Source organism: Octopus bimaculoides, chromosome 26 (assembly GCF_046866305.1).
Source record: "Octopus bimaculoides isolate indiv1 chromosome 26, ASM4686630v1, whole genome shotgun sequence".
NCBI lineage: Eukaryota > Metazoa > Mollusca > Cephalopoda > Octopoda > Octopodidae > Octopus > Octopus bimaculoides.
In genome coordinates, this window is record NC_142953.1 from 8,118,914 (window position 1) to 8,133,575 (window position 14,662).

At 35.6% G+C, this 14,662-nt stretch overlaps 1 protein-coding gene across 9 annotated transcripts in view; it reads right to left on the reverse strand.

The window, feature by feature from the left end:
- LOC106870348 (membrane-associated phosphatidylinositol transfer protein 2-like) overlaps nt 1-14,662 on the reverse strand; it is a 141,066-nt gene that overhangs the window by 58,143 nt on the left and 68,261 nt on the right. For all 9 annotated transcript variants that reach the window (XM_089342428.1, XM_089342426.1, XM_089342433.1 and 6 more), the window contains exon 3: nt 1,377-1,509. In XM_089342428.1, the coding sequence (XP_089198554.1) occupies nt 1,377-1,509 (133 nt within the window). The remainder of the gene's footprint in view (nt 1-1,376; nt 1,510-14,662) is intronic.

Here is a 14,662-nt window from a genome sequence, read left to right on the forward strand (position 1 = left end):
CCTTTGAAATACAGGTACAACAGAAACAGGAAGAGTGAGAGAAAGTTGTGGTGAAAGAGTACAGCAGGGTTCGCCACCATCCCCTGCCGGAGCCTTGTGGAGCTTTAGGTGTTTTCGCCTCAATAAACACTCACAACAGCCGGTCTGGGAATTGAAACTGTGATCCTATGACCGCGAGTCCGCTGCCCTAACCACTGGACCATTGCGCCTCCACACACAATTATACACTCAGAAAAGTGAGCTAAGAGAAATGACATAGAATGGCTAATAGCATGTATCAGAACGCTATAGACAAATACCTCAAAACATAAATTCTCGATTTATTAACATTATCTCTGCCTCCAGAGGATGTGTATTAATTTCCAAATGGCACTTAACATCTGTGCCACTTGTGTAAAGGAAATAACCTTGAGAACCAAAGATTTCTCCAACACTGACATGCCATTAAGAAAAGGATAGGTTTATTGTCTGGAGACAGGAGGATAGTGGTGGACACGTGTTCCTAGTACAAAAGCTATCATCTGCACGACAAGTGTTTGACCTTATTGCAAGTAGCCTAGGGATGTAGACTTATAAAAAATGGAGTAGGATACATTAAGGCATTAGAGACAAGTAGAGCTAGTCTTAACTGACATTTGACAAATAAGAGGATTTTAATAATTCAAGAATTTATGTTGTACAGTATTTGTACACACATACACACACACATACCTATCTATCTATCCATCCGTCTGGCCGTCTGTCTGTCTGTCTATCTATCTAACTATCTATCTATCTATCTCTCTATCTATCTATCTATCTCTATCTATCTATCTCTCTATTTATCTATCTGTTTATCTATCTATACAGACATACACACTCACACACACATTTCAACAGGCAGAACCATTCCTCCTGACACATTAGTTTACTCTCTCCATTTTTTTCCCTCTCATCGTTTTCTGTCAAAGAGCATAGGCTCCAAATGTGAAAGACTTTTCCATTTTACCCGAGTGTAAAACTAACACACCTGTTTGTTGTTCCCTCACCTGTCTCTGTCTTTTGTTTTTTGTACATTTAAACCATGTGTGTATGTGTGTGTGTGTGTGTGTGTGTGTGTATGTGTGTGTGTGCATGAGTCTTTGTGTTTGTTCCACACCATTGGATGACAGCCAGTGTTGGTTTGTTTATGCCCCTGTATTAACAGTTCGACATAAGAGACCAATAGAATTAGTGCCAGGCTTACAAAAAATTTAAAAAAGAAAAAAACATTGGGGTCGATTCCTTCAACTAAAACCCTTCAAGGCATACCCCAGCATGGCTGTAGTCCAATGACATAAGTAAAAGGGAAGAGAAAAGACAAAAGACAAAATGATAGCAGGAATGAAACACATTACCTGGTAGATGACTTCCGATATGGTAGATCTTATAAGTATACTGGCCTGAGCCTCCAGGACCATTTTGGTATGGCTCATTCACCAAGATCTCGACACCACTTCCTGCACCATAGCTTTCCTCTCGACTTTTTTTCTAGAATGAAATACACAATAAAAGAAGCATAGAGTAGAAAATGCTGTGTTTTCAATCATTTGTTAAAAATTAGAGTACATATGATATAATACATGTGTAATCGATAAAAATGCCTTGCTATTGAAACATGTGTTGCATGAACTGAACTGCCATTGTCCAACCTTTTAACACTATTATATATATATATATATATATATATATATATACACACACACACACACTTCAGGAAAGGAAAAGTTTGTATAAATACTAAACTTATTCCAACATCTCAAGATTAATTACAAGTCGCCTTTGAACTCAACATTTGCAAGAGGTGTTCAAAGTGGTGGCTATTAGCTTCCAGACATTTCTGTGTACAGTGAACTACTGCTTGGGCAACAATAACCAAAGTATCCAGTGGGATTGCTGCATGTGCATTTTCAATTTCTTGTGTTTGTTCTGCCAATGTAGTCAGTTTTCTGCGATACATGACTTTAAACTGAAATTCTTACCAGTGAATTACTTCTATGTAAAACAGAAATAATACTCAGGTAGGTTGAGGTGTGATATATTTCTTAGTGCAAGGTGGAGGTTATATGCGAGACAAAGTAGGTGAAAACAGTGCCCTACATATGACTTACTATTACCCAGTTGTCAGTACATTTGATTGGGCATTGATATAAGCGTAACTTAAATATGAATAAGCATAACTTAAATAAGAAATAAGCATAACATAAATTAACTGACTCCAAAAAGAATGTAGCGCATCGTTGTTACAGCATTTCTTTATTTCTTTTCTTCTGTCTTTCTGTGTGTGTGTGAGAGAGAGAGAGATATCATTATTTCATGTCCTATTTTCCAAGTTTGCCTAAGTCAGGTGAAATTTGCTGAGGCAGATTTTCTATGGCTGTTGACGAATCATGGCTTGTTCCTCCTCCATTTATTTCTGTCTCTAGCAACATCACCCAGGTCTTTCTCGCTCTGCACGTTCATTCTCTTCTTCATCCAGTCGAACATCTTCATTCTCTGCCTTCCTCTCGCTCTCCCTCCCACCAGCTTAGTCTCCACCATGTAACGCTCCATTCCGTCATCCTCTCTGAGAAAATGACCAACAAATCTCCACTGTCTCTCTCTCTCTGCTAGCATCCATCAACTGTCTCTTCATTTTCATCATCCTCTTCAACACTTCCACATTCGTCACCCTCTGTACCTACAAGATTCTAAGCATTTTTCTATAAAACCACATTTCTGCAGCTTTGAGTCTCTTCTCCATGACTTTCCTTATCGTCCAAGACCCACATCCATATGTTAGCACTGACCAGATGTAGCACTTCAATAGTCTTTTCTTGACTTCCATTCCAATTCTCTTGGCACAAAAAAATGCTCCTCATATCCATAAAAGTCTTCTTTATCCGACCTTCCATGTGATGTCATCCAACTTCCCAGATATATGAAACTGTCCTTCTGCTCTATCCCAGTTCCATTCACCATCAAGCAACATGCGGGTACCTGTGCTCTCTTGGTACAGACCATTGAGAAGGTTTTCTGGCAGTTAATCATCAATCCAAGCTTTCCACTCTCTTGCTAGATATACCTGACATCTAAATTCTCTCCTTGCAACTTGCTACTACTCTTCACTAGTCTCTCCAGCCTTGTCTCTTAACTTTTATAACTATCTACAGAACAATTCCACCACCATGTCATCCTCTTTTTCACTAGTACCTTGTCCAAACCACAATTTCAAGCCATCATCCTCAGTAAATACACCTGACATCCAACTTCTCTTCTTGCATCTTGATATTGCTCTTTGCTGTCCCTTTCAGCCTTTAGGACAATCTACAGCACTATTCCTCCACAATGTCACCTTCTTTTTAGCCGGCACCTTGTCCAAACCACAATTTTGACCTATCATCGTCAGTAGGTTATTCCAAAGAAACTCCCAGTTGTCCTCGACATTATTTTCTATCTCTCCCTCGACCTTATTAGATGTGTCGAATTAATTTGCCTCCAAACCTGCTGCTGGTTGCTTGCTCTTTCAATTTCCATTTTGTAAAGAAATCTTTTCAGGCAAAAACTAGTGAATTGTAATACTTCGTCTATAGAAAGTAGAAGCACAGCTGTGAGTGAAATACAACCGCTCACACACAGACACATTACCACATACACAAACACACACACTGATTGGAGCTGAAAACACATTAATATATTATAAGCAAACATACATAGACAGAGAGAACTTTGTACAGACACATCCATTTGACAGTGTTTGAGTGAAGATAATTAAAAAAAAGTGGTTCATAAACTAGAAAATATTTGAAAACGAATTCATTAAGGTCAGAGACATTTCGAAAGTTCAGACTGATCTATAACGATAATTGTTTATTAGCAAAGTCATATTTCATTGCATTCATACAATATTTTGTTCTAATTTACAAGACGTGTTCAAAGGTTGGTAAATGGTTGCAACTCGAATCAACTATTTTAATTATGTATGTAAACATTACTTTTAGTTTTATTCATATCTGAAACAAAACTCTTCTGCCATTGTTTAGCCATAGCCCAGCAGACATATGGTCGAATATATGCATATATGTGTGTGTGTGTGTATGTATATAAACGTATGCATGTAAATATATACACACATTGCATACATGTATATACTCACATACACCCCTTTTATCATTTACTTGTTTTAGTTATGAGGCCATGCTGGGGCACCACCCTGAAGAATTTTTAGTCAAATGAATTAATCCTAGATATGTACACTGGACAAACTTAAACCAAATATGCTGTGAAAATATGCAGATGTACTAATTGCCATATTCATTGTAATTGTCTTGTATATATGTATGTATGTGTATATATAATTATGTCAAGGACCTATGATCCTTTGAGGGATGCTAGCATCCTAGTTCTCTGGTTTATACCAGTGTTCAGTGAAAACTCAATATATTAGCTTTGCATTGATATACATAGGTATTTCAAATATTTATGAATGAGAAAAGGAAGAAAATGAAATTATATGGATTTCAGTATCTTCGAATAGACTGATATCTGCACATCAATTTCTCCATTTTCTTCTTTTTCTCATTCTATATATATATGTGTGTGTGTGTGTGTGTGTGTGTGTGTGTGTGTATGAATATGGAAAGCGGATGTTAAATGACAATGATGATGATATGTGTGTGTGTGTGTGTGTGTATGTGTGTGTGCGTGCGTGTGTGTGTGTTTTGGCCAAAGGCCACGACTAATTTAGTATCACCACTTAAAAAAGACACTTTATGATGTTTCATATTACGTTCTTTGGACACCATAGCCCATTCAAGTAAAGTGTTATTGTTTGTAGAGATGTATCTATATAGAGGTGGTTTATCTGAAATTTATTGGAGATATACATCCAGGAACCATTTGAATGTTATGAGATCTTTTTCTTGTCTTATGTCTTGGCATGTTAAAGAGAGCAGGGCCAGTTGAGGTGAAATAGATCTGGCTTAATGTTGTGATGTGTGGCAAGCATGGTTTTTGTAGAGGACAGATAGCACAGGGGAATTTCAAAGTTGATACTAACATCATTTGAGCAATGCTGTAGGAATATTTCCCACATAATATGAATGATATAGCTCTCACAGCAGCATTGGAGGGAATAAAGTTTGAGCTTCATATTAAAGGAGTAAAACATATCAAAATAAGTTTTTGTTCTCTTTCTTTTTTTCAAACTACTGTTATCAATAAATGACTCAAAACATTACTCTTTTACTTGTTTCAGTCATTTGACTGTGGCCATGCTGGAGCACCACCTTTAGTTGAACAAATTGACCCCAGGACTTATTCTTTGTAAGCTTAGTACTTATTCTATCGGTCTCTTTTTGCTGAACCGCTAAGTTACGGGGACGTAAACACACCCGCATCGGTTGTCAAGCGATGGTGGGGGAACAAACACACATACATATATATATATATATGTATATATGTACATATATACGACGGGCTTCTTTCAGTTTCCGTCTACCAAATCCACTCACAAGGCTTTGGTCGGCCCGAGGCTATAGTAGAAGACACTTGCCCAAGGTGCCACGCAGTGGAACTGAACCCAGAACCATTTGGTTGGTAAGCAAGCTACTTACCACACAGCCACTCCTGCGCATATATAAATTTAATACTTTATATTTGTGCTATCCCTATAGATAAATCCTGTCTATGTCTTATCTAACATCAACATAATAAAGTAATAGAACAACAGATAATGAGTCAAAGAGTCAAATAATTATAATATATTTAAGTAGTGAAGGGCAGTGGATTGGCAGAACCACTGGAATGTTTGAAAAATGCCTTGTAGTATTTGTTCCTGTACTTCACACTCTAAGTTCAAATCTCACAGAGGTCAACTTTGTCTTTCAGCTTTCCAAGGTTGATACAATAAGACACCAGTCAAGTTCTAAGGTTGAAGGTATAGACTAACCTCTCCTACCTCAAAAAGTGCTGACCTTATGTTTATATTAGAAACAATCATGCTTAAGCAGTATTTTTAACCCTTAACATTTAGATTACCCTATCAAATGTAATGATTATTTATTCACATTGTTTTGAATTAATCAAGCAATATCTCATAGGTTTGAGATTTCAATGATTGATTATTTTTAGACTGACATGGTAGAGTGAGAAACCAGATCTGGCTGGTTTGAACTTAAAATGGATAGAATACTTGGGCCAGATATGGCCAGTTTAAATGCTAAAGTGTTAAGTAATTGCTTCCCTGGAAAGAAAGAAGGAAAAAAAGAAAGAAAGAAAGAAAGAAAGAAAGAAAGAAAGGAAGAATTGCATAGATTTTGAGAGAGTCAGCACTCATGCAAATACTGGCTAACAAGGTGTATGGAAGGGGAATATTGCTTCAAGCACACATACACACAAACACACACATGAGCAAACACATACACATGCACGCACACACAGAGATAAAAACGTTGTTGTGGGTGCCACTGGACGATGGACTCTGGTGATGATGCTATTCCATGCTTTCTGATCCATGGCACTGACCTTAGCATGCTTGAGGTTGAGATGCTGCACCTTCAGGTCTTCTTCAATTTGTCTCACCCATGTCTTCTTTGGTGCACTGAGCTCGATTCTCTAGTGCATGGGTTGCTGTCAGCATAAAATCTGAATACTAAAGGATTAAATAAGGTGGACAGATCATAGAAGGATCCAACCTTCTTAACTTTTATATCTCTGCTCTCCAAAAATAACGGGATAATGAGTCTACCTATTGATAAATATCACTAATCTCTTCTGAAGAGGACAGTTACACACTAATTAAAAATTTAATTTAAGAAATTCCACATTGGATTCTAAAAAGTAAAAATCATCAAATCTATATTAAACAGATTACAAGTTACATGTCAAATTTATCTGCAGTTCAATTCACAATAACTACAGAAAAATTGATTAGAACCTGCTTAATAACATTTAGAAACTGAGGAAAAAGATAATTTCCAACCCAAATATCAAAGACTGTTTGGAACCTCTTTTACCTAAATAACCTGTCTGTGTGCAAGAACCATAAGACAGATTTTGGCCCTAAACCAATAATTTTGATTGAGCAATTCTACTAAGATTGACGGAAGGCATGTCAGTAAGCATATCCTTGATAAAATAATTGCTAAAATAAATAAAAAAAGGTTTCACTTTTATCTCTTTGGAAGAGATTAAATGGCTGAAGGCAATCTCTGATAAAAATAGATGCAAATATTTCCAGTTCAATATTTGTGAATACACCTCAATCACTCTACCCATATTGACTAACAAGCAATTATGTTATATCTATCGCCAACACCGCAGAGAAATAAATTGAAAACATTATACACGCTTGAAAAATGGTTGTGAAATATAATTTATGGATCGATAACAAACTCATCAAACCCTTCAGTGTGACCAAGGATTCTGCAGAAATCAACAACATTGGTAGTCTCTATATCATCATCATCATCATCATCGTTTAACGTCTGCTTTCCATGCTAGCGTGGGTTGGACGATTTGACTGAGGACTGGTGAAACCAGATGGCAACACCAGGCTCCAATCTAAATTTGGCAGAGTAAATGAAAATCTGTTTTCCTGGAATCAAAGACAGTTTTTATTGAAATGACAAGCTTTAATTCTTAGTGATGTAATCTCATATGTAACCAATGGACTAAGAAAAAAATCTCAGCAACTTCTTTAAACCACTCTCGGAGTGGTTGGCATTACGAAGGGCATCCAGCTGTAGAAACCTTGCCAAATCAGATCAGAACCTGGGGCAGCTTCCTTGTTTACCAGTTTTCAGTCAAACAGTCCAACCCATGCTAGCATGGAAAGCAGACATTAAATGATGATGATGATGATGATGATGATGATGATGAAATAAGCATTTTACTTAATACACATGTTGTGTATTAAGTACTTTGCTGTAATTGATAAGATGTGTCAAGCTAAGTAAAACAGCTGTCTTCCACACATCCAGGCTTGTTCTTTCAGGTGCTGGTTCCACATAAAAAGCACTTGTGCTATTCTATAGCAATCACTTCTGTTTCCGCTAACAGATTCTTACAAAAAACACACACACTTGTAACAAGGCAAGCCAGAGTTCAGATTGATACTTAAGGTTTTACACCAACATGAAATGATATGACAAATTTCAATCTGCAAAATTCTGATGAAAACATTATGCATTATCTTTAGTACTGATCACTGTTGAGAACCATTGCTATAGACCCTACCCCTTTCTTACAGAAATTATTGGAGCAAAACTGACACACTTTACACAAAGTATAAAGCAGTAAAGTTGTTTTATGAATGAATCACTTTGAATAAATGACAAATCATTACAACAGATAATCCACTCCAAACTGTCCAGATTAGTCAACATGTGACATTGAAATCTAATCTTAGATTAAAGAGATGTAATATCCAGTTCAGCTTAAACTCCACTTTCGTCCCCTGCCACACACACTAATGATGCTGGTCATTGCCACTGACCTTGCAACAATCATAATTGTGACCATTGCTGGTAGCATGATCTTCAAATGTTGGGCATCACAGAGGAGATGACAAGAGATGGAAACCGTTTGTAATATGCTGTGTTTGAAAAGACCTGTTAAGCCAAGTGAAACTGTAGTTGTGACCATTATCGGTTAACCCAAGTGAAATGGTAGCTATGGCTGTTGCCAATGTCATGTAAATGGCACCAGTGGAATTGTAGTCATGGCCGTTGCTAGTGTCATGTAAATGGCGTCTGAGCTGGAGGCATGGAAAAAGCACCCATTACGCTCTTGGCATGGTTGGCATTAGGAAGGGTGTCCAGTTGCAGAAACCAAGCCAAAAAAGACTGGACCCTGGTGCAGTTCTCCAGCTTACCAGTCAAACCGTCTAACCCATGCCAACATGGGAAAACGGATGTTAAATTACGACAATGATGATGATGATGAATCCAATTTCCTTTCCTGTATTTGTAAACCACCTATTTTTTTTTTTTTGATTTCAATTTCTTGAAAGAAACACTTATAGTTTTTATCGTTTTTTTTCAAGTACAAAGTCTCGTTTCTTCTCCACTAACTCAATTGCAATACTATAACTAGCATCTTGGAAACTGAAAAATATTTCATGCAAGTCTGTAATTTCAATGTTAAACATAAATAAATTTGATTCCAAATCAACAACTTAAGCCAAACTATATAATGCTACACTACCAAAATGTTATTCTCTGAAAACAAAAGAAAACTCCATGTTTCACATCCAAAATGCATGTAAAGTTAGCCTTTTGTTATTTCTAAATTCCACTCAATAACAATGTATGAAACAAATCTGTTTGCTGGTTTTCTAAACAGATTACTAATTAGTGCACTATAATGAATTTATACAGTGCTAATCAAACAGACTGGTTTCCTTTTACATATTATCAAAACAATTATGATAATCTTAATCCCATTCAGGTTGTTAGTAAAGAAACAACTGTATGAAGCTCGTATTGTATATGATTCTATACCAAGTTCAACACAGAAGTGTAATGTGACTACTGATATTATCTAAGAGAATAGCTGCTGTCATTAGAAAGGACTATAATCTGAAATCATGTTTCTTCTTATCTTGACACTTGACATAAAAGTCACTCTTAAGTCAAAAACCACTTGAAATTTCAACTGTTTAGATCTCAAATATGGATTCCTGGATAAATTTTGTTTCAGAAGACAAACCACTGAGTTATTTTGAGACCTTCTATTTTCCTAGTTATTCAGTTGATTGCAAAAGTGGTTGTTGTGAAATGGTCCTTTTGGCCAACAGTGTGATGGTGACATGTCTATCATGCAATGCCAAGGCAAGGAGATAGTAACACACACACACACATACATACACTATATATATATACATACATACATACTTGCAGATGTACATACATATCTACCTACTACCTACCTGCATACATACGTACATACATACATATGAGCTGATGTGCAGTGCAGTAACAAATGCTACCATCTACTATTAAGGCCTGTTATCCATCATCCTTGTGTTATATTTTCCTTGTGTATGTGTATGTGTGTGTGTGTGTGTGTGTGTGTGTGTGTGTGTGTGTGTGTGTGTGTGTGTGTGTGTGTGTGTGTGTATACAACAGGCTTCTTTTAGTTTTCATCAACCAAATCCACTCAGAAAGCTTTGATTGGGACAGTTGCCCAAGGTGCCACACAGCAGGACTGAACCTGAAAACATGTGGTTAGGAAACAAACTTCTTACCACACAGCCACAGCTGTACAAAAGCATCCCAAGAGACACTCTTTTGCTCTATAATGATCACTGTTCAGGACCATGATACATGACAAAAGCTATAAACACATTATACATTCAGTGAAACAGTTAACAGCCAATCAATAATTTAAGCTGACACCTTAACCCTTTAGCATTCAGATTACTCTGTGAAATGCAATGCTTATTTATTCACATTGTTTTGAATTAATCATGCATTATCTTGTAGCTTTGAGATTTTGATGATGTGATTGTTTATTTCTTGAATGTCATTGTAGGTTAGGTGTGGGAGGCTAAATCTGGTCAGTTTCAACATAAAACAGGTGGAATATTTGGGTTGGATATGGCCCAAATACATATGACACAATAATCTGAATGCTAAAGGGGTAAAATAATGACACTGAGAAATTTCCCAAGGACGCTTGCTGCAAGAAGAATATATAGCTAAGTGCAGGATACCATAATTAATGTGGTGAGCCAAAAATTAGTTTCCATCAATTGGAAATATACTTGGAATGAGAAGGACAGTCCTAAGTGTTAATGAAAATTCACCTGAAAAAGGTACAAGGGAGAAAACTGAGGTTTCAGTTGACCAAAAGTTATACAGAGATATGTAAAGGTGAGGTTAAGTCTAATACACACAAGCACACACACACACACACACACACACATGATTGCACTTGATCTACATACTCACACACATGCATGAACAAACATACATGCACACACACACACACATTGATAAATGTGACAAAGTTAAAAAAGTGTCCCAGACAAAGTAAGGATTAGATTGTGAGGGAAAGATTAAGAAAGATTAGTTAGTCAATTGCTCACATGGCTCACACCTGCCAGGTATAATTACATAATTAATCAGGCATCATAATATGTGCAGCTGCTTGCAATGAGATGCGACATTTTAAGTCCTACATCTTTATTTTGTGAATCACTTCATATTTGGTCAAGAAATCAATGGAATTAACGTTTCCTGGCAACAGAATGTTCCATTACATATCCCTGCTCTTTCTTATACAAGAAGCAAGATAGAAAGTGTATTGATAGTCGAGGAGCTAAATATAGAAGTGGTTATAGAGCTAGCATAGTAGCTATAGTAAGGCAGATGTAGTTGTAGTGATACTTATGCAGCTTTAAATAGACATGGTTAGTATTGATAAAGTAGCATTAGTATGAGAAAGGAGGTGACGTATATGAGGGGGGGGGGGCTGAAAAGTTTCTGATTTTGGGGCAAAAGAAGATACAGGAGGATCAGTTAATTATTCCCTTCTCAGATTCACACACTTATTGCAGTGGTCCTTCAGTTTTCCGAGGCCCCATAAAAGAACCCAGAAGAAAGTTGGGCTTCCATCTCGACTCTTCACAACATCCTTAAAGCTAGGAACTGTTCAGCACCCCTCATGTACACACACACACATAAACACACACATCCGAGTTTGTATGATTTTGTATAGAAGAATATATTAATCAATAAAATTCCAACTACGTCTGATTTTCATGTTTTATTATTTGCAATTTTTACAATACTGAAATAAATTAGTACTTTGAAAGTACTAGTTTATTTTAATATCGTAAAATTGTAAAAATTGCAAATAATAAAACATGAAAATCAGACTTAGTTGGAATTTTATTAATATATATATATATATATATAAATATATATATATATATAAATATATATATATATATAAATATATATATATATATAAATATATATATATATATAAATATATATAAATATATATATATATATATATATATATATATATAGTTCAAAAACACAATAACAAAAAAACAAAAAAACAACAAAGTGAGGACGTGATATGGATAGTATATATATATATATATAAATATATATATATATATATATATATATATATATATATATATATATATATATACGAGGGGGTGCTGAAAAGTTCTTGGCTTTGGGTAAAAAAAAATACAGGAGGACCAGTTAATTATTATCTCATTCAACATATTCCTCTCTCAGACTCACACACTTACTGAAGTGATTCTTCAGTTGTTATAAATCCTGTAAAAGAACTCAGAAGGTTGGGCCTCCAGCCATGCCTTTCATGATACCCTTAAAGCCAGGAACTTTTCAGCACCTCCTCATAGTGATAGTAAAGTAGCTATATCAAGATAGGGGTGGCTGTAGTTATAGCATAGTAGCTATAGTAAGGTAGGCAATAGTATAGTACCTACATAGTAATGCAATAGTATAGTAGCTAGAGTGATATAGATATAATTATAGAGGTAATAAAGCAGTTAGAATAAAGCAGTGTTGGTTTTTTAGTCACAGTATAGTGGATACAGAGATGTTATAGGGATGGTATAGTGCACAAAGTAAAACAGATATTGTGATAGAGATAGAACAGGATCTATAGTGAGGTAGGGTTGATTACAGTGCTATTATAATACCAATAGTAAGGTAAGGGTAGTTTTAGTGACAACATTACTAGTATAAATAGGAGTGCATGTAGTGATAGTACAGAAGCTATAGTATTGTAGTGATAGAGTTGTAGTAAAAATATAGTAGAGTAAAGTGTAGTGATAGTATAGGAGCTATAGTAAAATGGGGTGGGGGGGTGTAGTAATAATATGATAGTTATTACAAGTAGGAGTCTGCAGTAATAGTAGCTATAGTAAAGCTGCAGTTGCCTAGTAATAGTACAGAAGCTAGTGTAAGTTAGTACTGGTATTTTCGTCATACAGAGGGAGACCCATGAAGACATGGGATGAAGTACTGAAGGGCGATCTCAGCCACTAAGCATTGTTGTCCAACATGCTAACATTTTTACCAATGCTCAACTGGTTCTTATTTTATCCATTTCAAAAGGCTGAAGGACAAAGTTGACCTCGGTGAAATTTGAACTCAGAATGTAAATATGGATGGAATACCGCTAAGCATAATGCCCGGCATGCTAACAATTCGGTCATCTTACCGCCTTAAGAGTAATTAAAATATTAATTCCATAGGCCAGCATTTTTTTTTCACAGCACTGATACACTTATGTATGTGTGTATTTGAGTATGAGTATGTATATGTGGAGCATGTAAGTTGTACTACATTAGTTCCTTTGTACCAAGCAACCCTACCTTTCACATTGATATTTGTCATCCCTTGTGTATGAGTTGTATATAAACAGTGTCATATTTCCAGTTGTCATAAAATTGTTACACCTGCCCTTTATCATAATGAGCAATGAAATGTAAACTCCCACAAAAAACGGAAATAGAATGCACAACCTTTCAAGATAGAGTAACCACAAAATCCTAAATTTAAGGATTAGCTTCAACAAGAAATACAATGAAACTGGCTACTGTAAATACTGCAATGTTACTCTGAGAAATGCAAGTAAATCCATGCTAATGAAACTTGTGCCAAACATAAGAAATGCTTTGACATGGCTAAATCTAGTATTGATATTAGTGAAATCATGCTGAAAAAAAGGAATCAACAGAAAGTGAACAAATGCTAAAAAAAATGAATGGCTTATTGCTGGCTATTTTGCTGAACATAACATTTTCTTTACAAATGCTGATGGTATGTAAGAGAGTGTTTCTGGACAGTAAGATTAATGAAAAAATTATCAATGAAAAGAACTAAACTTTTGTATGTCATAACAGATGACATGAAAACATAGTGATAATGAATGTCCATAAGATACACAGGTTACAAAAGTATTTTCTAATAATTGGTGAAAATACTGACATTTCAGTTACCCAAATATTGGCTACAGCTGTGAAATACTTTGATTTGAATAAACATGATGTCTTGGATGTATTGTTAGATACTGTAATTGTTGAAAATGGAATAGCTCTTGATTTTAACAATGCTGCCAGATCTACCTTGCATGACAGAAATATTCCTCCAGAAAATATAATTAAGATTCACAAGTGATAATTGTTCTTCTGTGAGGGTCACCAAAAGTGGGTTCCAGAAATTACTAAAAGATGATGTATCTTCTGTTTGTATTATCGCATGCATCTGTAATTTTTTTACCCTTTGTATGCTGTCAGTAAATTGCCCTTGTATTTAGAGGCTTTCATAAAATATTTAACATCTTAACTTTTCTCTCAGCAGCAAGAGATAATGGAAGTTCACGCCTATTCGAAAAGTTGATATGGAAACTTGCCACAAAATAGCTAAACTTGCATGAATTACATGGCTTTCTCTAGAAACCATTTTTACAATATCAGAACAATTTAACTCAAAAGCTGACAAAGTTGATGGTGCCGGGAAAATTTATAAAGCATTAAGCAATCTCAGAATCAGAGACATGTTACTTTTCTTTTTTCCGTGTGTTGCAGCAGAAGGACAGTTTACAAACAAAATGTTGAAATATTTTGGGTTTATTAATTAACAGAAAATAAGTTTAGTAATGAAAT